Below are 24473 nucleotides of genomic sequence, written 5' to 3'. Positions count from 1 at the left end.
TTTAAAAAATGCTTTAGTTCCTCACATTTTTATGCAATCATTTTGTTCAACACATTGAATTAAAGCTGAAAGTCTGAACTTCAACTGCATCTAAATTGTTTTGTTCACAATTCATTGTGGTAATGTACAGAACCAAAATTAGAAAAATGTTGCCTCTGTCCAAATATTTATGGACCTAACTGTACATCACTACATCTCTCCAGTCATTACACTCATTTACACTGAGTGCAAAACTGAGCATGGACACCACTCTCTGTGCACACTTAGATGAAAATGTGAAATGGAAAGCCAGTGTAAGAAATAAAGACTGTATTAGTTAAAAACAAACAAACAAACCCCTCAAATTATCTCCCCCACCCCAAGCACAAATCATCTTCTTGGTTCAAAGTGAAGGTGGGACTCCATCAAGGATTTGCTTTGAGTCCTTTCTTGTTTTCCATAGTGATGGATAGCTTGACGGACAAAGTGAGGCAAGAGTCACCATGGAACATGATGTTTGCAGATGATATTGTGATATGTGGTGAAAGGAGGTTGAGCTGGGTTTGGAGAAATGGAGGTATGCACTGGAACGAAGAGGAATGAAGGTGAGCAGTAGCAAAACAGAATACATGTGCATCAGTGAGAATGGGGATGAGAGTGTAGTGAAGATGCAAGGAGTAGACGTAAAGAAAGTTGGTGAATTCAAGTACCTGGGGTCAACTGTACAGGAAAATGGGGGCTGCGATAGTGAGGTGAGAAAGAGAGAGCAGGCAGGGTGGAGCAGTTGGAGAAGGCTTTCGGGAGTCATTTGTGATCTGAAAGTCCCAGCAAAAGTGAAAGGTAAGATGTATAAGACAGTAGTGAGACCAGCCGTGATGTATGGATTGGAGACAGGAGGCAAAGTTGGAGGTGGCGGAGTTGAGGATGTTAAGGTTTGTGATGGGAGTGACGAGGTTGGACAGGATAAGGAACGAGCACATCAGAGGGACAGCACACATGGAGAGCTTGGGAATTAAGCTAAAAGAGATGAGACTGGGGGTGGCACGATGGTGTAGGGGTTAGTGCTGTCGCCTCACAGCAAGAAGGTCCGGGTTTGAGCCCCGTGGCCGGCGAGGGCCTTCCTGTGCGGAGTTTGCACGTTCTCCCCGTGTCCGTGTGGGTTTCCTCCGGGTGCTCCGGTTTCCCCCACAGTCCAAAGACATGCAGGTTAGGTTAACTGGTGATTCTAAATTGACTGTAGGTGTGAATGTGTCTATGTGTCAGCCCTGTGATGACCTGGCCCATAGTCAGCTGGGATAGGCTCCAGCTTGTCTGCGACCCTGTAGAACAGGATAAAGTGGCTAGAGATGGTACGGGCACATCCTGAGAAGAGATGCAGAGCATGTTGGAAGGAGAATGTTGAGGATGGAGCTGCCAGGCAAACGAAAACGAGGAAGGCCAAAGAGGAGATACATGGATGTTGTGAGAGAGGACATGAAAGTGGTAGAGAAGGATGCGGAAGACAGGGAGCAATGGAGACAAAAGATCCGCTGTGGCGACCCTTCATCGGGAGCAGCCAAAAGATGATGATTTGTACCATGGATAATAGAAAAGCAAACAAAAAGCTGAGTGTACAGGACAATTAAGAGATGTTTCAGAAAATAATTTGCATATTATCTTCACATTTTTTAATTATTGTGAATGTGTGTAATAATTAAGATTCAAAAGCATTCATCTCTTATTATTATGATCGACTTTTGGGGGGGGGGAGCCTCTTTTTTTTTTTTTCAAAGCTAGCATGTTTAGAAGGTTTGAGGTTATATTTAGAGACTCGAGTGTTGTGAGTTTCATTCCCCTTGACGTTAACCCCCTAAAAGCGGAAGTGACGAATGATTCACTTTACCGATTCGATTCTTTGAATCAAACCTGTTTAATGAATCAAACTGCAGGAGATTTGATTAGTTTCAACCATATGTATTTACATTAACCCCAAATATTCCATATTAAAATGACTTAATTACTCTTTAAACTCGAAGTTATTATTATAATTAGAGTAGAAACACTTTTAGGACAATTTCTTTCTCTTTTTCATCACCAAGACACTGTGTTCACAGATTTTCCTTTGTGTCTCATTTTATGAAGAATGTGATCTCAGTATGAATATTAAACATCCCGCCCTTTGATTTTATCCTCGATAAGACACTTGCGTTTTGTTGCAGAATACGTCTTTTTTTTTTAACTTTTTTATTTAATCCGTGTTTTCCATTCAAAAACCGAGGGGTGTGTAAACTTTTGCAGCGGGCTGTCCAGGCGCGCACACGACGCCCTCTCGAGGCCTCTCGCGGGCACTACTTGCTCTTTTCGCGCGCGCCCGCGCCTGACTATTCGTCGGTGTGAAGGAATCAGCAGAATTTTGAACAAAACACACAAATTAACGATTTTACACACAAAATACAACATGTTGAACCTCGTAAACAGCTGGAGCTTCATAATTAACATCTGGTTGTCGATTGTGCCCGGGTATTATATGTAAGTAAGAGCTTTTAAAAGATATTTTAACGGTTTCGGGTTCGTTTGGAAAAGTTAGCTTAGCATAGATACCGCGCTCGAGGCGCTGAGTGGTGAAATTGACTTATTTGTAGAAAAATACAGAGTTTTGTTTTGTAGTAATAATATAGAGATATAATTTTGAATAAAGAAATATTGAGTGTTTGTGTGGAAAGCGAAAACAAACAAACTTACTGACAGTTCAGTTTAAGGGTTGTTTTACAATCAGGGTACGCAAGCTAAAAATCACATTTCACACTTATTATCTTCAATATCAAAAGGCTTGACTAAATAAACTCGGTTGTTTATTGTAGCCCTGTGATAGCTCTATTTACCATGCAAAAAAGAAATTTGGTGATAGTTATTTTTGGTGAATGTATGGCAATATGTCATATTTAGCAAAAATTACTCGTGTCATTTAGAAAAAGTGCTTTTTTGACCACAGGTAGCTCCAAAACGGATGCACTTACATCATTCTTTATACCATAAAACACATATTTGGTTCCATGTCATTGGAAACATAGTTAAGTTTTAATGTTGAATGCCAGTAAGTTTTCAGACTATTTTGATCAAATTAGTATGTAATTGTGTCAAAAAAATGTCCTCTCCGAGACAGCTAATTTTTCAATATAAAATATCATATCTAAAATGATTATTTTCATCCTAAAATGTGGTCAGGATATTGGGACATAAATATTAGAGACAACTAACACAAAGCTTACAGCCTTATATTTAAAAGCACTATGGAAGTAGTGGATTCTGAATTGTTCATCTCATTATGTCTAGCCGCTTTATCCTGTTCTACAGGGTCGCAGGCGAGCTGGAGCCTATCCCAGCTGACTACGGGCGAAAGGCGGGGTACACCCTGGACAAGTCTCCAGGTCATCACAGGGCTGACACATAGACAACCATTCACACTCACATTCACACCTACGCTCAATTTAGAGTCACCAGTTAACCTAACCTGCATGTCTTTGGACTGTGGGGGAAACCAGAGCACCCGGAGGAAACCCACGCGGACACGGGGAGAACATGCAAACTCCGCACAGAAAGGCCCTCGCCGGCCACGGGGCTCGAACCCGGACCTTCTTGCTGTGAGGCGACAGCGCTAACCACTACACCACCGTGCCGCCCGGATTCTGAATTGTTAAAAAAAAAAAAAGTCCTCTCCGAGAATCACTTCATTTGTTTCTCCCATCTTATAATTACACAAAACTACCATACGCATATGTCAAAAAATTACCTGAAATCTGTTCTTTAACTTGTCCTTCACTTAAAAACCGGTACAAGAATCAGTTTGAATTTTGTACGCCTGTGACACAAACTTTGTACCCTGATTGTAAAACAACCCTTAATTGAGTGAATTGTTCATTAATTAAGCCACATTGCCTTTGGTAAATTACAGACAACATAAGAATAATAATATAACTTATGATAGCTAAAGCCTATATCAAGTGGGTGAGACTTTGTTTTATGACACTATAATAGCTGGCCGAGGTGTCTGGGGAAAGGGAAGTTTGGGCTTCCCTGCTTAGACTGCTGCCTCCGCGACCCGGTCCCGGATAAAGCGGAAGAAGACGAGACGATAATTTTAGAGAAATGTTCTCAGTATCATGATTCAATAAGTCTCGTCATTATTAAAACATATATGAAGACATTTTGAGGGACTTTGAGTGCCGTGATGCTTTAAATCTCAATTTAAAGTAACCTGATGATGTGTCACAACCATAATTTAAATAATTTATCGGAATCAAAATGGCATTTTCTTTCCCCAAAGCGCCTTAGGATGATTCGTTGCTGAATCGACTCTGAGAAAAGAGTCGGTCAATGACGAATCGATTCTTTCTGGGGTGAATCAGTGGCTGTGAGCGGGCGCGCGCTCGCGTGGTTGGTTGTGTGGAGTGGAGTGGGGGGGGGTCACGCGCACCAAACTGCGCTTATTCAGTTGTGTATCAGCACTTGCAGTTTCATGTTTATTGGAAACTTTGTGAACTTTACTCGGACTTTTTTCGGTATGTGAGTATATTTATAGAAATGAAACGAAACGACACATTTTTACTGAGCGAAGTTTAAAGGGATTAATGTGTCAGGAAGCTATTTGTTGTTTTCTGTAAGGTGTAAAGGCAGTGGTAATGCACACTGGTTCGGATTTGGACTTTTTAACCATTTCATGCTGAATTACATTCACTGTGACATTGAATCACCTGACACCAGGGACTAAAATGAATATAATCATCATAACAATAATAATGAACTCATAATATTATATATATCCACTAGATTGTACTGTATATCTTACGTAGTATGATGGTGATAAACCTACTCATCTTGCACCTTTCATACAATATACAGATAATATAAATAATGATAATAGCAACTGTATGTGTGCTTTTTTTAATTTCTCTCATCACACACAGTGTTTATCATATGCAGTATTAATTTCTGGAGAACAGATACCGTTTGCTATGTTATGTTATGACTTTCCATTTGCCCGTTCTTCTTCTCTCGCTGCTGCTGCTGCTGCTATTTTGGGCCTTTGCTCTCCTGGCATTCTGTAGGGTCAGAGGTCACGTGGCTTTTTGTAGCCCTCTGCTAAGTGTCAGGAGTTTCTGCTTCTACACACATCACCATTGGATTTATTGTTTCAAGGAGACCAAACACTCCAGATGAACTCTTGTTTTTTGTAGTATATATCATTATTATTATGATTACATTTATTGCATAGTTGTTCCTATTTATTCCTTGGTGTCATATTTAATATCACAGTACGTTTGGGGAAAAAATACTCTTCTGTCAGTACTTTGTAAAATCAACTCAAATTTATTTGTATGGAGCTTTTTTTTTTAAATAAAAACTGTCACGAAGAAGCTTGACGGAAATCCAGATGTCGCTTGAGATTCCGAATTTAAAAATACGTGGAATAGTAAAATGTGACTTAAAAAAAATCTTTACTTAAATTCAGCAACTGAAATAAATTGCGATGCCTTTGTCCGCTTCTCGTACATATTTCTGTCGTTAAGATTGGTAGATAAATACTTTTTCATGAGTTTTGCTAATATGTGGCAAAATATGACTGGACCATTTTGTGTGCGCGCGCCAGATCATTGTGTACTGTGCTTGATGTTCTAGATGCCACAGCTGCTAATGTGGTCACCTCTTTTGTTCAGCTTCCAACATGGATAAATATATTTTTGACCTTTTTCCCCTCCATGTTCATTTAGCAGAGGTGAATATGTCGGTCTTGCACGTTCATCACTGTTCTCTCTGTGCCTTTTATTTCATTGCACAAGTTCCTGTCATCTCTATCATGACTGTTCTATCAGTTAAAGGCAGTTAAATCAAGCACTCCAGACACACTGGAGTTTTAATGTTAACGTTTTTACTGTGCAACAGCACAATTCTCTCTGACATGCTCAACTTGTCTTCTACTGCACTTTCATGTCTGGATATATCAGTCTATCAAACTACTTTCCCTTAAATTAAAGACCCATTTTATCAAAAAAAAAAAAAACAACCCTCATTATTCCTAACAGATGTTTCCTGTATTCTTATTCGATTTACAAATTACAAGTCCAGTGTCTTGGGTGTACTCCTGAGTCTCCCAGGATACCTTCAGGTCTGGACCACTGGGAACCCAAGAGTGATGGTGTATTTGGCAGACGGCAGAGTAACAGCCTTGAGTTTCTCAGGTTGGGTGAATGACTTCGTCCTCTGTGGTAACGCTGCTGACCATTCGACATTTTCCTCTCGTTTTCCAGATTTGAATTCTCACTTTCAAATCTAAACTGTCTTTTCCCCTTATTTGCTCATTTTGATGTTGAGAGACAATTTACAGGCTGCATTTTGTGACTTCTTTCCAAAGATTTCCTGAGAATTTTTCAACACCATTTCCATTGATCACATACTTGTGTAAATGTCAGGTCTTTTTCCATCAACAGTTTGCGCTGTATAGATGACTTGCAACCACGTGATCAAAATACGCTACGTCCGCCATGATGGTGGATATACAAAGCAACTAGGATGGCAGCCGCTGAAAGCGTGTCTGTAAACAATGCTGAATTTTCTCAGTATTACCACGATTTGAACAGTCGAGCGAAGATTCGATATGAAGGGAAGATAGATATGTGTGGTTTTGACCCATATTATTTTAAAAAGTCAGACTTTTCTGAAGATAAGATGCTTCTACCGACCATCAAGTACCCGGATATCGCGTTCTATCTGATTTGGCTGCTGAAGAATCAAGTCCGACCTTGGACAAAACATAGTCCGTTTTCTGAGTGGGTGCCCAGTCTGGATCGTTTCTTTTGTATAATTTTGCTGTTGCTCCGAGAAGTTAAATGGTAATACACGTGTTAAAATTATAACAACGACCGAGTGAACCACGACAAGAGAACGCTCATTTTATAGCAAAATTCTAGCAACACGAAATAAAATTACTCCATGATATTATTGAGAGCGCTTTTGAATCTCACCTGAGATAAAATGATTACTGCAAACACGAGCTGTTTTGGTTTTAGCCTCTGTTAGATCAGCCCTGCCGATGTTGTTCAGCCGCGCTCGTCTCCTCTCTGTACTAAACCTCAGAGTTTCCTCGCCCTCTTTACCAATCACGGGCGGAATTCTAAAAAATCGGAACGTGCCACGGTCACGAGTAGGGCTGGGCACCGAAATTCGGTTCCTTCATGGCACCGACTGAAATGTTACGGTTCTTCTGGGTATTGAAACATGCCTCGCCTTTTGGTTCCACGTTTCGGTTCCCAGAGGTTAATCACGTGTAAAGTGGAGTGGGCTCTGATCCGTGCTGGCGTGCTTATGACCCGATAATGCCACCTGTGATTGGCTGAAACATTCGCGTGCATGAAAAAGCATGTTTCCCATGTTGTAGGGGGCACTACTTTGTTGCGTCGTCAATGCCTACAAAATGCCGAAGTCGAAAGCTTGGTTATATTTTAGCAAGAGCGATAACAATACTGCGCGGTGCAATATATGCGACAAGAGCATCACCTGCAAGTCAGGCAACACTTCAAATTTCCTAAAGCATTTGACGGTGCATGGAATAAATCTGAGAGCGGAGAGTTGCACCGTCTTCTCTCACACACCAACTTATGCACCTTCGCCACCCCCGACTTCTCTGCAGGATGTTTTACCACCAGACTCGGATTCATCTGAAAGTACCGAGCACAGCGTCGTGTCTGATATTTCATCTGGTAAGTTGTTCCGTGAATTCCGTTGAACTGCTTTGTTTGTCACGGTAAGAATTAGGTTGTTGTAAGTTTATGTATAGCTAACGGTACAGTAAGATATTAGCGCCTAACTTTGTTTAATGGCTATGTAACTAGCCAAGTGAAAAGTTATCTATATGCTAGCTTTTAAAATGTGCTCCATCATTGGGTAGGCTGCCTACGTGTATGCGCGCGTGCATGAGTGTTGTTTAAAAAAAATATTCACCTCCCCTTAGTCTCAAAAACTTAATGTATAAAACCTTCACAGCCTCTGCCCAGGTCCCTGTGAGGAGGAAAAGGCTGGCAGCTACCGTAAATCCATTCACACTAGCAGAAAAGGCCAAAATGACCAAAGAAAAACAAGCCGAGTGCCACAGGGCAGTGACACAGTTTGTGGTGAAAGGTTTGCTGCCTTTTTCTACAATGGAGACTCCGTGGTTTAGGTAAGTTGGCTGTACCGGATATTGTTGAACAAATCCTTCATTTACAGTATATTTACCTGTAATCCTTTATCTTTATCTAAATTAAGCCTAGATGTATTTTAAGTGATGTGTTTTTAAGCAATGAGAACATAACTATGTTATTTTTGATGTTTTGTCTAATGTTTGTCAATTAGGGAGATAAGAACCCTTAACCCCAGGTATCAGCCCCCCAGCAGAGACATGCTGGCAAACACATGCATACCTGCCTGGTACGCAGCCGAGAAGGAAAGGGTCAAGACAGAATTGAAAGACGTCAGGGATGTGGCTGTAACTGCGGATGAGTGGTTCTGAGAAGGCTGATATGTTAATTTTCTTGAAGAAAAACTGTTGATTACATTGGCATGTGTGTGTGTGTGTATGGTGTGAATATGATAGTGTGTTGGTGTTCTTTTTGCACTGGAAATAACTTGAATAAATATACTCCAATATGTGCAACAGAATGTGTAATGAAATTTTCATTTTTTCCAGGATTAATATTATAAATTAGGAATCGAAAAAGGTACCATTCAGGAACCGGTATCGAAATGAAGGTATCGGAACCGGAATTGAAAAATTTTGATCAATACCCAGCCCTAGTCACGAGTACTGTTGTGACCACAACCACATACAGCACAAAGATATGGCAGAGCTAAAAGAATGCTTAAAGCAGTGGAAAAACAGAGCGTTGCGCACGTGTGACTGTTTTGTATGGAATGTCGCTTGACCCTGCATTTGTATCTCCATCAACGTGGCCGACATCCGGGTTTCTATTTTTGCTTTGAAGTCACTTGCAAATCAAGGATTGCCTCAGCGGCCAGTCCACTCAGACAGCGATCTCTCAGAGCTTTGCTTAAATGTGCCCCTCAGTCATATTGTGTTGATGCTTGTCTCAATGTGACGATATAACCTGCCACTGACTGTCTTCCCTATTGATTGTGCTTCTGAAAACGGTCCTGTCCACAATTACCAAGGGCTTCGGCTGGTAATGAGACTGCAGTGCTGTAGTTGACTGTGCGTAAGTCATAGCTGCTGGTTTTTGTGGCAGTTTTGGTGCAATGACTGTCAGGAAGATGCTGACTTCTTTCTTTCTTTCTTTCTCTCTGTCTCTCTCTCCTGCAATTTCTTTTTCCAAAAGTCAGAGTTCAAACCTTTCCACGTAGGATGCAAAATCCTTCTACGAGCCTTTGAACTCCTCAACGCGTCCAATAAGCGCCATATCCACCCTCTTCTACAGCCAGGAAAGGTCATGCCTGTCTCTTACAGCTCCTTTTCACCGGTTCTTCTTTTTGCTTTGCTCTGTGACTCGTTATATAGAAATCTGAATTGGCACACAAACCAGTTTATCCACAGAACAACCGGAGGTCTTATTCACCAGTTCAAACTTTGAAGCTTGTTTTTTCTCCAGTCAGAATTTAGCTACTTTCAAAATAAATTTCGTGAGGCCTGGAGATGTGCACTGATTGGCCAGACATCAGTTCATTGCAAAGCAGGCTTGAATTTCTATGATGTACGATTTGCGTCATGAAATATAGTTTTGTCAGTAGACTGTTGAACAAAACTGAGTTTGATAATATTTTATTTAATATCTACAAAAATTAAAAGTTAAAATTGAGATGGAGGGAAAAAAATCTGGATGAAATGTTAATATAATGCTTCCTGAAGTGAATTTCACAAGCTGAATTTGATTTTTTTTGAATATCTGAACACTGTGTTATTTGAATCTGGATTTGTGAAATCTACTTGGAATTGAAGGGGTTAATGATGGTGTGCTACTCTGCAGACATGCTGGGCCTTCATTCTGTGCAGGGTGTCTAAATGCTCGCTCGAGCTGCTAAATGCTACCCCCCTGCCCTGACTGATCTACTTGCTCAACCAATCTGTCACAAGTTTACAGATGAAATGACAAAGCAAACTCTGTTGAGTGAAAAACCTTCATGCCTCTCCTATCCTGTCGAGAACAATTTCAGAGTGTCAAAATTGGTCTTGAGGATGTTCAGCTTGGTCTGACTTGTAGAGGCAGGTTGAAGGAATCTCTGACTTTCATGCTGATGAGTCAGTCGTTTCAGTTGTAGACAAAATCAAAAAGTCCAGCCTACAGCCCTGTATACAATGTATACACATCACCTTTGATTAAAACCTATTCATATTTGATTCACACCTCATGTGCTCGTCTTTGTCCTTACTTCATTGGCATTTAGTGTCCAAGCTATGTTTATTGTCCGCAACTTTCTTCTGAGCTTTATTTTTCTTCGTTTAATGAGTGGTCAAATCTGACCTGGTAAAAAGAAACCACGGTGAGAAGTTTTTCTTCCAAACAGTAAATGGGAACAAATTGCAGGTAGGAACTAAAGTGGCGAGTGAAGAAACGTCATCATTTTTGGTGTTCTGTTTGAATGCTCGGTACTTTTTATTCTGATTCTTCAGAATTGTGAAGACAGGTTGTCTTTAAAAACACAGTATGTCCAAAGGTATGTAGACACCTGTCCATCACACCCTTCCTACACCTCATTCCAAAGGTGTTCCATTGGAGTTGATTTCAGTCAGGGCTCTGTGCAGAATGCTCGAGTTCTTCCACTCCAACCTGAACACACTATGTCTTCATTGTGCACAGGGCTTTCATCATGCTGGAGGAGGTTTGGGCCTGTGAGTTCCAGTGAAGAGGAATTGCAATGCTGCAGTAGACAAAAACATTCTAGACAGCTGTGTTTCTCCAACTTTTGACCATCAGTTTGGGGGAGAACCACATAGGATACGAATACTCAGTGTTGTAGTCGAGTCACGAAACCTTGAATCTGAGTCTAGTCTCGAGTTCCCAGTGTTCAAGTCCAAGTCATTAAAGAAAATTTCAACTCGAATCTACTACTGATCCGAGTCGAGAGTCCGAGAACAAGACTCCAACTGCACCATTTGACGGTGGCTGTTGCTGCCTTTATATGAAACCGTCTCTGCTACTATGTTGGACTAACGTTACTGCTCGACTGCCCCATTTTAGTTAATAGGCTCCATATAAAAAGCTTGCTCATCGCTCAGCAAGCCCCGCGCACTATCAGTAGGGCAAATAACATGAGAAAGGGTTAACACTAGCTAGTTCATCGCTCAGCAAACCCCGCTATCAACAGAGCAATGAACATAGCATGTCACTTCCTTCTCTGGGTGGAGTCTTGCCAAATAACGATTGAAGTTCGAGTTTGTCCCCGTGGTCTCCTCGATAGTTCTTCTATATATGGAACACACAGCAGTGCATTTTTTTTTCCCACTGCATGAGAAGTCTGTATGAGCAAAGCAGACAATCCTAGAGGCATTCTCTCCAGGCATTTTAGCACCATTAACATTAGTTTGTTCCTGAACATGACGTATGAACAGATGAATGTGCATTCTTTTGCACAAAATTAGTATGAAAACTAATGGAGATATAAATATCTTATGCCAAATTATTATGGCATGTTACAAAAAATAAAGAAAAATCCAAGTCCTCGTCTTCAATTTGAGTCCGAATGCAGTTAACGTACGAGCCCGAGTCATCAGTGCTCGAGTCCAAATCAAGTCAGGAGTCCATAAAATTAGGGCATGAATCAGACTCGACTACTACAGGCCTGCTAATATACTAGCATTGTCTATGAGTCTTTTACCTAAAAAGCTGAAACGCTAAATTGCATAACTGTCTAATGCTTACTTCGTGAAAGTGACATATGTCTTTGGGTCATGTGACATTAGCTAGCTAATCAGTTGCGGCGAGTTCTTGCGATGTTTGAACAAAACTGACTTGCATCAATGAAAGAATGCCAAAAACTGTGTGAGTGTGATGTTTCAGTATTATTTTGAAGCATCTGTTATCAAAGTTTTAAGGATTCTATCCAAAGATGCACTCAGTGTTACGGTTGAAACAGCAGTTCTGTTGAATTCCGAAATCGGACGACTTTGCGCTTCTGGATTCTCGGTAATAAGCTGTATGTTGGGAGAGAGAAAAAAGTGGCTGATGAGGGAAGGGCTGTTTATCACTGCTGTAATTTTAGTGATGACAGGAATTAACTTGTCTCATGAACGGTCAACAACTTTAAATGTAACAAATGGATTAATAACATGTTTAATCATTAATAAATTAAAAATTATAATCTTTCCGTTATATAAGAAGAATAATACACTTGAGGCTGTGCTGTTACTTCAGGGTGGCAACAGGAGCGCCATTTTGTGTCACACCACCCTGTCGTGCATTGTTTTCTGATACCAGCTCGCCCTGATGTGTTTTATTCCTAACATTATGTATTGCTCATTAATGTCCCCTGATAAGTTATAATAATTCTTGATATAGATAGAAATTAGAAAGAGTCCATGTTTGACTGTGTTCTCTGTATGTTCTCTTGAGATTAACGCCATGTGTTAGTGGAGATCTGATTGAGTCTGTCCCTTTGAAGTCATCATGGCATCAGAGAGGACCATGGAGGACCCAGCCATGGAGCATGGTTCCCTCCCACTGGAGATCGATGATGTACACGTACTGCTTCAAGGTCAGTTCTTAACAGATGTATACAGTATCCGTTTTGGTTATTTTATTTTTATGCTCGCAGATGGACTTCCAGTGATTTTAGACCCTTTTGGCATGAAGAAAACTGGATTTAAACCGCCTCCAGGATTAAATGGGTTCACAAAAAATACAGTCTATTTCAACAATTAAATATTAAACAGGAACAGAGGAACAAGTGAATTTCCACTGAACATCAAACACGAGTAGTTGCATTGTTTAGACTTTATGGCCACTGACTTTCCACTGAAACATACCTGTCTTATGTGAAAGGTAATTTATAGAGAATGGCTTTATGAATAAATAATCAAGGTCTCTTTTTACACTAAGAGTCGGCGACTATATCTTCCATATCAACCACAACGATGGTTTGTAATAAGAGATAAAAGGAAGGATAAATTCTGTAAATGTATGTATGTCTTCGTTACATCAATCATGAGTTATTTATTTGACATTTGTGTGTGGCAATACTCATATTTGTACTGAAATGCTTAATTTTCCTTCTATTAGCTGTTTTTAGATTTCCACGGAGATCTAATCTGAAAGAAAATTGCTCAGGCTGTTTGCCTACAGCATGAGCATTTTAGCATTTTTCCCTTAAGTGTTAAAGGAGTAGGGAAATAGAAACAAGAAATGATTATTTTTTTAAAAGGTGTGATCAATTTCACCAGGAAAATCTGAAAAGATCGATCATGCAAAAATCCAGTGCTTACCAGGAAGTGAAACATGGCCTCGGGTCATGTCATGTTCGCTAGCAAGATCTCATCTCATTATCTCTAGCCGCTTTATCCTGTTCTACAGGGTCGCAGGCAAGCTGGAGCCTATCCCAGCTGACTACGGGCGAAAGGCGGGGTACACCCTGGACAAGTCGCCAGGTCATCACAGGGCTGACACATAGACACAGACAACCATTCACACTCACATTCACACCTACGGTCAATTTAGAGTCACCAGTTAACCTAACCTGCATGTCTTTGGACTGTGGGGGAAACCGGAGCACCCGGAGGAAACCCACGTGGACACGGGGAGAACATGCAAACTCCACACAGAAAGGCCCTCGCCGGCCACGGGGCTCGAACCCGGACCTTCTTGCTGTGAGGCGACAGCGCTAACCACTACACTACCATGCCGCCCTGCTAGCAAGATAATGAGCAATATTTTTTGTTAAAACTTGGAAGCGATTAAAAAAAAAACCTACTGGAGAGGTTATTTGCCAACAGCAGGAGTTTTCTGTTTGTATTGTTTTTTACTCTTTTTCACACAGGTTAGGGTTTTTATGAATGTTACATTCTGCATTCTTCTTTTGTGCCAAAAAGAAAACTGGCTAACGCCGTAATCCATGAGAGACGATCTCGAACAAATGGGGATAAATGATTCATTTGTCTTCAATAAACGCTTTATCCTGGTGGATCCCAGGAATGCTGGACACGAAGTAGGAATACACTGAGTGGAACGCTCAGTCCGTACATTTCCACACTCGTTCACACCTCGGGGTTATTTCGAGTCACCAGTCTACTAACAGGATTGTTTTTGGGAGGTTTGAGGAAAACGGAGACCCCTGAGAGAACTCGGACACGGAGAGAACTTGGGGATTGAATCGGAGATCCTGGAGCTGTGAGGCAGCAATGCTATTGCTGCACCACCCATAAAATATTCACTGATGATAATTTCTTGCCCGATCTCGACCTCAACCTTTCAGTAGCATTTGACACAGTCAACCACAAGACTCTTGTCCATCCTTATGAGACTTGGAATTTATGGCACAGTATGGCAACGGTTTGCTTCCAACCTGGAAGGTTGGTCAGATCAGGTGACGTGAAGGGGATTCAGACTCTCCACTGGTGTCTCAGAAGGCTTAGGACTTGGTCCTCTTCTGTTCTCCGTGAACACTCAATCTCTTGGTGAGGTCATATCCTCACATGGTTTCTCATACCTCTGCTATGTGGATGGCACTCATCTTATCCTCTCCTTCCCTCTCTGACACTCATGTCTCTGCTCAGATCTCAGCATGTCTGGCAGTCATCTCATCATAAATGGCAGCTCATCAGCTGAAACTTAATCCCAACAAAACTGAACTGCTGTTCATCCCAGCTGGTTCATGCCTACGTCAGGATCTTGTGATCTCCCTGGACAACTCTCTGATCTCACGTCCAGTCATTGCACGCAGCCTTGGGGTTACCATGGACAAATGGACAATCGTCCATCTTTTCCACTCACATTGTTAATGCGTCACGCTCATGTTGATTTCTCCTTTACATCAGAAGGATTCGTTCAGTCCCTTGTCATTTTGAGACTGGACTACTACAGCTCTCTCCTTGCAGGTCTGCCTCTGAGCACCATTCAACATCTGAAACTGATCAAAATGTGGCGACACAAATCATTTTCAGTCTTCCTAACTTCTCCCACACCACCCCATTGCTGTGCTCCCTCTTTTGACTTCCTACGGTTGCCTCTATCAGATTTAAAGCACTGTTGCTTGTCTACAAAAATGGACCAAGCCTCATTTCCCTCAAAGAACGTATCACACCTGACACTGCACCACGCTCACCCCCATCTTCTCTCACTGTTTGACTGGTCCCACCATTTCTCAGGGTAGAAGGAAGGCCTGCATCAAGACTCTTCTCTGTTCTGGCACCTTGGTGGTTGAATGAATTTCCTGTGGATGTGCAAACAGCTGAGTCACTTGCTATCTTCAAACGATATCTCAAGACCTCTACCCCTTCCTGAAGTACTTCAATGAGAACTTTCACTTAAAAAAAAAAAAGTTTGTGTGCTTTTTTTTTTCTCTTACTATATTACCACTCCATCAAAGATTTTAGACTGTTTTCTTCGGCCGTGAACCAACATCAGGATGTATTAAGAGAAACTTCAAAGCACTTTTGTAAGTCGTTCTGGATAAGGGCATCTTCCGTAAATGTCTAATGTTCAAACTGTAGTTAATGTTGGTGATTTAATAAAAAAACATGATGGCTGAGAAGAAACTACGGTTCTCGGCACTGATGGGAAATTTAAGCTGGTTTTTTTCCATCTGAATAAATTCAGTTATTTCATTGTACTTTTTAGGTCATTAGGCAAATTTTGGTAATGGTATTATAAATTCACTTTCTCTAAATATATCCCCCAAGTATGAAGATTAAGTTTGAAATATGAATCCTAGCCCATGATTATAATTATGTACAACACCAAGAGTTTCCTCAGTCAACGAGCCTGACCGATTGCAGTCGTCATTATCCTGTCTTGCATCTCCTTGAATAGGTGCCATCTTATTTTATGAAATTATTTTTTAATTAGTTAGTCTGAGTCTAATTGGTATCACATTGTTCCTGGATGATTAGCACATCACACTGTTTAAATCACTGAAAATTATGAGGTGGTATATGTTTAGTTTTCTTGTAGCTGTTGGACAGTGGACTGTGTTTTTACTGTATGTGTTGATAATTTTACACCAAATAATTTCCGACTTGGACCAAATCCTCTGGATTTGGCCAGTCTGAGATATAAAAATCTAACCTGTGTAGACGTGGGTGTGGTTTGGTTATTCTCATGCATGAAGCTGAATTCTGCATCCTACATGATTAACAGCACTAAGTCCTGTGCTTGCATAATATTCTTTCATTTTGGACTTGCATGAACTTTTTTGTGGTTAGCTGTTATCCAAGGATTTGCAAGCTGAGGCACATAAATAATTTTTACCCCAGCACTTTCTTTGTGTGCGCTGCATCTAAGATTAAAAACCAGGTGATCTGAGTGAGTGATTGTTGGCAAAATGGGTGAGTTTGGATGATTTGAAAATGATTATAGTTACATTTTGGAGTGCTTCATTATGCCAAAAAAAATTCACATGAAACAGAATAAAGGGGTTTAATGGGGGCATTCCAGACCAGAAGTCTGTTTTTGCACTTGAGTTTTCTCAACAACTTAATAAACTAAGGCCATGACTTAATTCTTTTTTTTTTTTAAATCATAATCCAGGCTATTCTACTATTGCACATTTTTCAAAAAAATAGTTTAAAGCTTCATTTTTAAAGAAAAAATATCATAAGACTATCGATATTGCATGATACTCAAGGTATCAGGAGAAAGATATCGCTCCATCTTTTTTTTTTTTTAAAACTATTATTAGTGAGAAACGGGAAGGGTAAAAGAATAACACTACCACGAAACACTACTACAACCCCGATTCCAAAAAAGTTGGGACAAAGTACAAACTGTAAATAAAAACGGAATGCAGTGATGTGGAAGTTTCAAAATTCCATATTCTATTCAGAATAGAACATAGATGACATATCAAATGTTTAAACTGAGAAAATATATCATTTGAAGAGAAAAATTAGGTGATTTTTAAATTTCATGACAACACCATCTCAAAAAAGTTGGGACAAGGCCATGTTTCCCACTGTGAGACATCCCCTTTTCTCTTTACAACAGTCTGTAAACGTCTGGGGGCTGAGGAGACAAGTTGCTCAAGTTTAGGGATAGGAATGTTAACCCGTTCTTGTCTAATGTAGGATTCTAGTTGCTCAACTGTCTTGGGTCTTTTTTGTCGTATCTTCCGTTTTATGATGCGCCAAATGTTTTCTATGGGTGAAAGATCTGGACTGCAGGCTGGCCAGTTCAGTACCCGGACCCTTCTTCTACGCAGCCATGATGCTGTAATTGATGCAGTATGTGGTTTGGCATTGTCATGTTGGAAAATGCAAGGTCTTCCCTGAAAGAGACATCGTCTGGATGGGAGCATATGTTGCTCTAGAACCTGGATATACCTTTCAGCATTGATGGTGTCTTTCCAGATGTGTAAGCTGCCCATGCCACACGCACTAATGCAACTCCATACCATCAGAGATGCAGGCTTCTGAACTGAGCGCTGATAACAACTCGGGTCGTCCTTCTCCTCTTTAGTCCGAATGACACGGCGTCCCTGATTTCCATAAAGAACTTCAAATTTTGATTCGTCTGACCACAGAACAGTTTTCCACTTTGCCACAGTCCATTTTAAATGAGCCTTGGCCCAGAGAAGACGTCTGCGCTTCTGGATCATGTTTAGATACGGCTTCTTCTTTGAACTATAGAGTTTTAGCTGGCAACGGCGGATGGCACGGTGAATTGTGTTCACAGATAATGTTCTCTGGAAATATTCCTGAGCCCATTTTGTGATTTCCAATACAGAAGCATGCCTGTATGTGATGCAGTGCCGTCTAAGGGCCCGAAGATCACGGGCACCCAGTATGGTTTTCCGGCCTTGACCCTTACGCACAGAGATTCTTCCAGATTCTCTGAATCTTTTGATGATATGATGCACTGTAGATGATATGATGTTCAAACTCTTAGCAATTTTACACTGTCGAACTCCTTTCTGATATTGCTCCACTATTTGTCGGCGCAGAATTAGGGGGATTGGTGATCCTCTTCCCATCTTTACTTCTGAGAGCCGCTGCCACTCCAAGATGCTCTTTTTATACCCAGTCATGTTAATGACCTAATGAGTTGCAATTTGGTCCTCCAGCTGTTCCTTTTTTGTACGTTTAACTTTTCCAGCCTCTTATTGCCCCTGTCCCAACTTTTTTGAGCTGTGTTGCTGTCATGAAATTTCAAATGAGCCAATATTTGGCATGAAATTTCAAAATGTCTCACTTTCGACATTTGATATGTTGTCTATGTTCTATTGTGAATACAATATCAGTTTTTGAGATTTGTAAGTTATTGCATTCCATTTTTATTTACAATTTGTACTTTGTCCCAACTTTTTTGGAATCGGGGTTGTTCAATAACTGCAATGATCACTATAATTGTGCTGAGAAGTTTGTCTGTCTCTGTTCCGTCTCTTCTCTCATGCTCGTGTGATTTGGATCACAGCCCGCTCACTAACATGAGACAGCATTACTCAAGCCTGGGCTTTTAAAATAAGTAAACAGGAGGATATGGTTTGACACCTACTTGACCATGAGGCACAGTTAGCAGCGCTGATCTCCTCTTCTGTTTAAATGTAAAGTGAAGGGTAACTTGGTGTGGATCAGTCTCTGATGCAATGCTTAAATGAAATAAATTTGCCCTTATGGTTTTGTACTCGCACCAATAACGCCTCATTTGTAAGCAGCACCTCCGTGTCTTCTCCCGGATTAAGTCTGGAGAGTGTTATTCATAGTGAGGGTGATCATGTATATCAGCACTGGAGTGAAGAAATGCTTTCAGAGTTCCCTCAGTGTGACAGAAAGGAAAAGATCAGTCCTGAAGTGTAGCACGAGCTCTTCAGCGATCAGATCTTAAGATCATTTTGTGAGTTTCTTTACAAGAAGACTTGAGAGCCAGCGGTACGGCTGCAGTCCTGCATGAGAGTCTGGAAACCCAGATACAAGCAGTGTTACACATCTGGGATTATAGCTGAGCTGCTTCAAGAACTTCAGTAAGAACAGGAAGAGGATTGTGGGAGGATGGAAGCTGATGAACATGTGATTGAGAAGCTGCACCTGGCTCAGGACTTGACTGATTTCGCAGAGATTTATGAGGGTAAAGTGGATTTGGAAAGAAAAAGATATCATGTTGTTCAAGTCACGCTATCATTCTGTGCAAGAGGAAGGATTCAGAACACAGATACACAGAATTGTTCTGCATGCTAAAAGTTGCGCGGTGTGACTGTGTGCATGCTGATGGTGTCTTCCAGTGGTTTGGCTTCCCATCCAGGTCGTAATCCTAGCTCAGCGTTTCCTCGTGGCATCCCTGCTCTTTTACAGAATCGGAAATTTATTTGAGCTGAACAGTGTTATTTGAAGCAATGAAGCAACAACCGTTCTGCCTTGTATTTGTGGAAAAGGTTTGAAATTTAAATGAGGTGAATTAGCTTTGTCACACGAGCAATATACTGTTTTTTCTTATTGTTGGCTGGTACCATCAAGAAGACTTGATTTTTTGTATGCGTACTTCGACCTTGAAAAATATTTTAATGTGCATAATCGGACCTGAAGGACCACTGACAAACTTTAAAGCCTGACTTTCAGAATCAGTTCAAGGTATAGAGCAGGTGCCTTTCCTGGTTAAAGGTACAGAGGATGGGGGCATCGTGGCTCAGTTGGATAAGGAGCCGTACCATAAATCCGGGGACCCGGGTTCGATTCCGACCCGAGGTAATTTCCCGATCCCTCCCCGTCTCTTTCTCCCGCTCATTTCCTGTCTCTACACTGTCCTATCTGAAAAAAAGCCCCAAAAAAATCTTAAAAAAAAAAAAAGGTCCAGAGGATGATCCCTGGATGGTACGACTACAGAGACAAGGAAAAGTGATAGTTTGGTACTTCTATTTCTGAGACTGCAATGCAAAATGAAGAAGCAAGTTTCAGGCTTCAGACACTTCTTGGCTGATTTCGAGTAATGGGGAAAAATTGGACATAAAGAAGGATAAAAACAGCAAGTTCTTTGTTTTTGAAGTTAAGAAACGAAATAAGTCAAACAAAAAATATGCTTATTCTTTGAGTGGGAGTACTAACTAACTATTTATTTATTTATTTAGTCAGTTTGTAAGATACACATCGTGCACATCACATAATTCCCAGGAAAGCCGAGTTGTATGAGTTTTAATGTGCAAACTTTTTTTTTCCTCAGTGGAGCAGGAACAGATTCAGAAGAGGACCTTCACCAACTGGGTAAATGCACAGCTATCAAAGGTGAGGTCATGGGGTGAAAGTTCAAACGTTATCCTCAACCTCATTACACTGAAGTGTGTGTGTTTTCATCTTTCCTCATGATCAGTCAAGACAGAAGTTAAAGTGCCATTCCACCATTGGATGTATTCTTTGGCATAAAATACAATATATTTTATGACAACATGACTAGACAGAGAAATCTTTTAGCTTCAAAATGATAGATCAAACATAATTTTTTGACAACGACAAGTATATTAATTTTGCGACCAAAGTCACCTACCCTTTTAATTTCCGCGTGGTAGTGAAACGTGATGTCATCGGCAGGTTCCCCTTCTTGTGTACCACGTGTCGGTCTATTTTTAGACCAGGAAACCCCCAAAGTGAGAGAGTCATTTCTCCTCGTATATGGGGGCCAAAAAAATTGCGAAAAATTTTGAGGTAATCTTTCAGTTAGCTAGATTTATTGGTATTAGCTAGATTTATTGGTATTATTTTTATCGCGTTCTATCCGCCATTGCTGATAATATGTGCCACGTCACATGGTACACAAGAAGGGGAACCTGCCGATGACATCACGCGCGGAAATTAAAAGGGTAGATGACTTTGGTCGCAAAATTAATATACTTGTCGTTGTCAAAAAATTATGTTTGATATACCATTTTGAAGCTAAAAGATTTCTTTATCTAGTGATACCATTTATATATGTTGTCAAAATATATTGTATTTTATGCCAAAGAATACATCCAATGGTGGAATGGCACTTTAAGACCAGGTCTGGAGTGCTCTGTAGTAAATATGATTTAAAAAAAAAAAAAAAAGACAATAATATACACATGGTATTTTCTGCAGGTTTTTAAAAGACTATAAAATGTAAGTCACTATTAATACTTCGCAAATATTTTGAGAATAGTTTTCAGAATTGTAAGTGTAAAGTTTTGTTTCCTGCTCTCTAAAGTAAAGGTCATTTCTGCATGGAGTGTGGGGGGAAGGAGAGGGTAAATATAACCTACTGAAATATCGAGACAGACAGCAACAGGAGTTACACACACACACACACACACACATGCAGTGTTATATTGACCTGCAGTTAACTCATGAATTCTTGGCACTCTTCAAGAAAATGGAAAAATAAAGTTTGTATTTTCTTTCTTCCTTTTTTATTTTTATTTTTTAAAAAACAGTCGTTATTGACTATTAATATTTAAAATCATTGCAAACAAATTATCATTCTTGAGAAAATCTTAAGCAATCAGGATCATAGTAAACAAGTTTTAAAAATCTGTCATACAGTTAGAAAAGGAGAAACTGAATATCACTCATGGCATGTGGTGTTCATTATTTATTTATTATTATTTTTAATCATGAAGGGTGCCAGGAATTCTGGTGTTCACTCAAACCATACCTTGAGCGGAGTACAGGAACATAATATCTTATTGAGGTGTATAAATAAACACATGATGTCAGAAATATCATGGGTTCTTCCACAGTCAGTCAGTCTTTCTTTCTCAAACACATAAATTTATATTTATTTTTATTCTATCCACATTCACTGGATATGAGCAATCACGCACTCTGATTGGCTACTCTACTACTCGGCTGTCAGCTCATATACTGTGAGTAGAGAAAAACAAAATGGCGGAGCGTGTTCCTGAACCAACCAAGGACAAAGTAGAAACTCTACTCAAAACCACAACAAAATATGGAATGAAAGTATTTGATGGTAAGAACGTACCCCCCCAGAATTATTATTATTATTATAGCATTTTTCACAAATTGCTATGGTCATTTTGCTGGTTTGTTTACATTCTTCAACTTTAAGCATTAAAATTTGCTGAATTTTTTAGACTGGTTTCAAAGCTCAAAGAAGTTTGAAAATAACAGAACTGAAATGTCCAAGAAAGAATTAAATCAACGTCGAAAGCTGTTCTCTACTTCGGTGTATATACTGTATACAGCAAGATGACACTTTCTACAAAAAAAAACCCAAACAAACAAAACACTAAAGTCGATTCATACAGCCATTGATGGGTTTTTAAGAAGTCTGTCTAAGCAGAAATTATTTTGTTGGACGTTGTATAAAGTTGAACATTTGTATAAAGTTTTTATTTTTTGAATTTGCAAAAACATAAAAATGCTCTGGTTCTCAAAATCCAGTGAATATGGATAGAATAAATGTTATTCCACTCAATCTCATCGTACATGGATTATATTGGCTCATGTACGACTCAATTTTGTGGAATAATTGTTCAATGGTTCAGTATGAAATTTCAGTATGACGCAGCGGAGTATTTTTAAGGAAATTTTTCGTCAACTTCTTTCTTATCTCTCTAAACTGCAAACAAAAAGTATGCGATTAAAATTCATCTTGAAGCATTACAAATTTTTTTTTTTAGATTGGTTTAAAAGCTCAAACTGCTTGTTTGCAGTTCAGAGAGATAAATTAATGTTTTTGTCATGACATTCATTTTCACTCATTTCATTTTCTTGTGTGTTTTAATCATATTGTGATTGAAATTGATTTAATCTCTTGACAAAGAAATTTTCAGTGTGATTGTGTATTATTCATTACGTCCTGTGTCTGTAACTGATGTGCATGTCTTCTTGGTCAAGGCTCACTTATAAAAGTGATTTTAGTCTCAACATGATGGTCCTGGTTAAATAAACATTTATGTTAAAATAAAAAAAAATCAAGTCTTATACTGCAGGTATTTATTTATTTATTTATTTATTTGGGAAAAGTGGAGTTGGTCTCTGTTAGCTTTAACCAGGTATACTTCCTCCCCCTCAGAGGAGACCTCCAGTGGCCGTGCTGGACCTGTTCAGCGATTTCAGAGATGGATCCAGGCTGCTGGACCTGCTGGAGGTGATGTGCAACCAGAGGATGGTGAGTGTGGTTCCTAAATCTGTGCATGTTTCCTGAGTTATCTATTATATGCTCAGGTGGAGAACTGCATCAGAAATTGAAATGAATTCTGGTGTTTCTGTTGGTGGTGTGTCTTTGTGACTGATGTTCGCAGGCATTTGTGCAGAAGTATGACCTTGTGTGTTGTCTTAAAATAAACCCCTTATTAATGTTAGACATGCTGGAAGCTGTTGGTTTGGGATCTTGTAGTACGGGAGACGATTGTGACTGAGTGAATACGTGATTCATGCATGTTTTTTTTATTTTTTATTTTTAGTGATTTAGCGTTATTGGGATTCTTACTCATTTCCAGTTACTGAGCTCCTACAGACAATACGAACACTATGAAGTTAGCAAAATAACCAAGCATGGAGTCATCTTATTTGTTTTATTCTGAGAAGCAGAACAAATAAATGTGTCGCAGCTTGATGAGTGTAATAATAATGTTCTGTGGAAAATGGAGCTGTCTAACATGCCAGCATATATCGAGTTTAAGTGTTCAGTCATGCGCTATTCACGAAAAGTAAAAGGGGATGTGGCCTGTGTGCCTGTCATTCCCACTGAAGGTGGTTCTGTTCAGTTTTATTCAGAAAGATGTTGACACAAAGCAGCTCGACAGAAACCAGATGTAGATTTCGATCCCTGTCCCTGATGAATGAGCCAGAGCCACGAGCGGGAAAGGAAAAACTCCTTGAGATGACATGAGGAAGAAACCTTAATGCCAGGATCAGACGACGTATTTTTGTCTTTCATGATTGCGTTATCTGACACAGTGACTATCATTATACTGGTTTACCTCTGTCTGTCCGTCCATCCGTCTGAAACACCCTTTTCCTCAGCAACCACAAATCATAGCCACTTGGTAATAATAATAATAATAATAATAATAAATTTTATTTATAATGCACTTTCTATTGTTAAAATCTCAAAGTGCTACAAAAGGTGGATAAAAAGGGAAGTTAAAAAAAAGGGTTGCAATAAAAAAAGTATTGCAATAAAAAATGAAAGGAAGCAGAGGCAATAAAATAAAAATGAAAAGAAGGAACAAGATTAACAGTAGGCCAATTTAAAAAGATGTGTTTTTAAGTGCCTTTTAAAGGTTTCTGTAGGCTGTGGGGCCCTTAGATGGTCAGGGAGGGCGTTCCACAGCCTTGGAGCAGCACAGGAAAAGGCCCTGTCACCCATACTGTGGAGTTTGGTTCTGGGTATGTGGAGGGTATTTGTGTTTGTGGA

The 24473-nt window shown here is 39.9% G+C and overlaps 2 protein-coding genes across 8 annotated transcripts in view; both read left to right on the top strand.

Moving 5' to 3' along the window:
* Positions 1 to 4489: 4489 nt before the first annotated feature.
* syne2b (spectrin repeat containing, nuclear envelope 2b) overlaps positions 4490 to 24473 on the top strand; it is a 318216-nt gene continuing 298232 nt past the window's right edge. For 3 of the 7 annotated variants that reach the window (XM_060925231.1, XM_060925228.1, XM_060925230.1), the window contains exons 1-4: positions 4490 to 4517; positions 12552 to 12693; positions 20298 to 20359; positions 23127 to 23222. In XM_060925231.1, the coding sequence (XP_060781214.1) occupies positions 12606 to 12693; positions 20298 to 20359; positions 23127 to 23222 (246 nt within the window). In that variant the 5' untranslated portion in view covers positions 4490 to 4517; positions 12552 to 12605. The remainder of the gene's footprint in view (positions 4518 to 12551; positions 12694 to 20297; positions 20360 to 23126; positions 23223 to 24473) is intronic. The other 4 variants (XM_060925229.1, XM_060925232.1, XM_060925227.1 and 1 more) reach the window with 2 other exon arrangements.
* LOC132889077 (uncharacterized) lies at positions 5574 to 8606 on the top strand. Its single transcript, XM_060925236.1, has 3 exons — positions 5574 to 7712; positions 7996 to 8170; positions 8344 to 8606. The coding sequence occupies exons 1-3, from the start codon at positions 7427 to 7429 to the stop codon at positions 8498 to 8500; spliced, it is 618 nt and encodes a 205-aa protein (XP_060781219.1). The 5' UTR covers positions 5574 to 7426; the 3' UTR covers positions 8501 to 8606.

This window comes from Neoarius graeffei, chromosome 7, assembly GCF_027579695.1.
Source record: "Neoarius graeffei isolate fNeoGra1 chromosome 7, fNeoGra1.pri, whole genome shotgun sequence".
NCBI classification, from domain to species: Eukaryota; Metazoa; Chordata; class Actinopteri; order Siluriformes; family Ariidae; genus Neoarius; species Neoarius graeffei.
This window is presented reverse-complemented; position numbering and strand designations above follow the sequence as displayed.

Bases quoted from the DNA above. Each gene is read 5' to 3' on its own strand.
- LOC132889077 (XM_060925236.1), top strand. From the start codon at position 7,427: ATGCCGAAGTCGAAAGCTTGGTTATATTTTAGCAAGAGCGATAACAAT. The intron at 7,713-7,995 runs GTAAGTTGTTCC...AAACCTTCACAG, and splicing joins CGTGTCTGATATTTCATCTG to CCTCTGCCCAGGTCCCTGTG. The intron at 8,171-8,343 runs GTAAGTTGGCTG...TTTGTCAATTAG, and splicing joins ATGGAGACTCCGTGGTTTAG to GGAGATAAGAACCCTTAACC.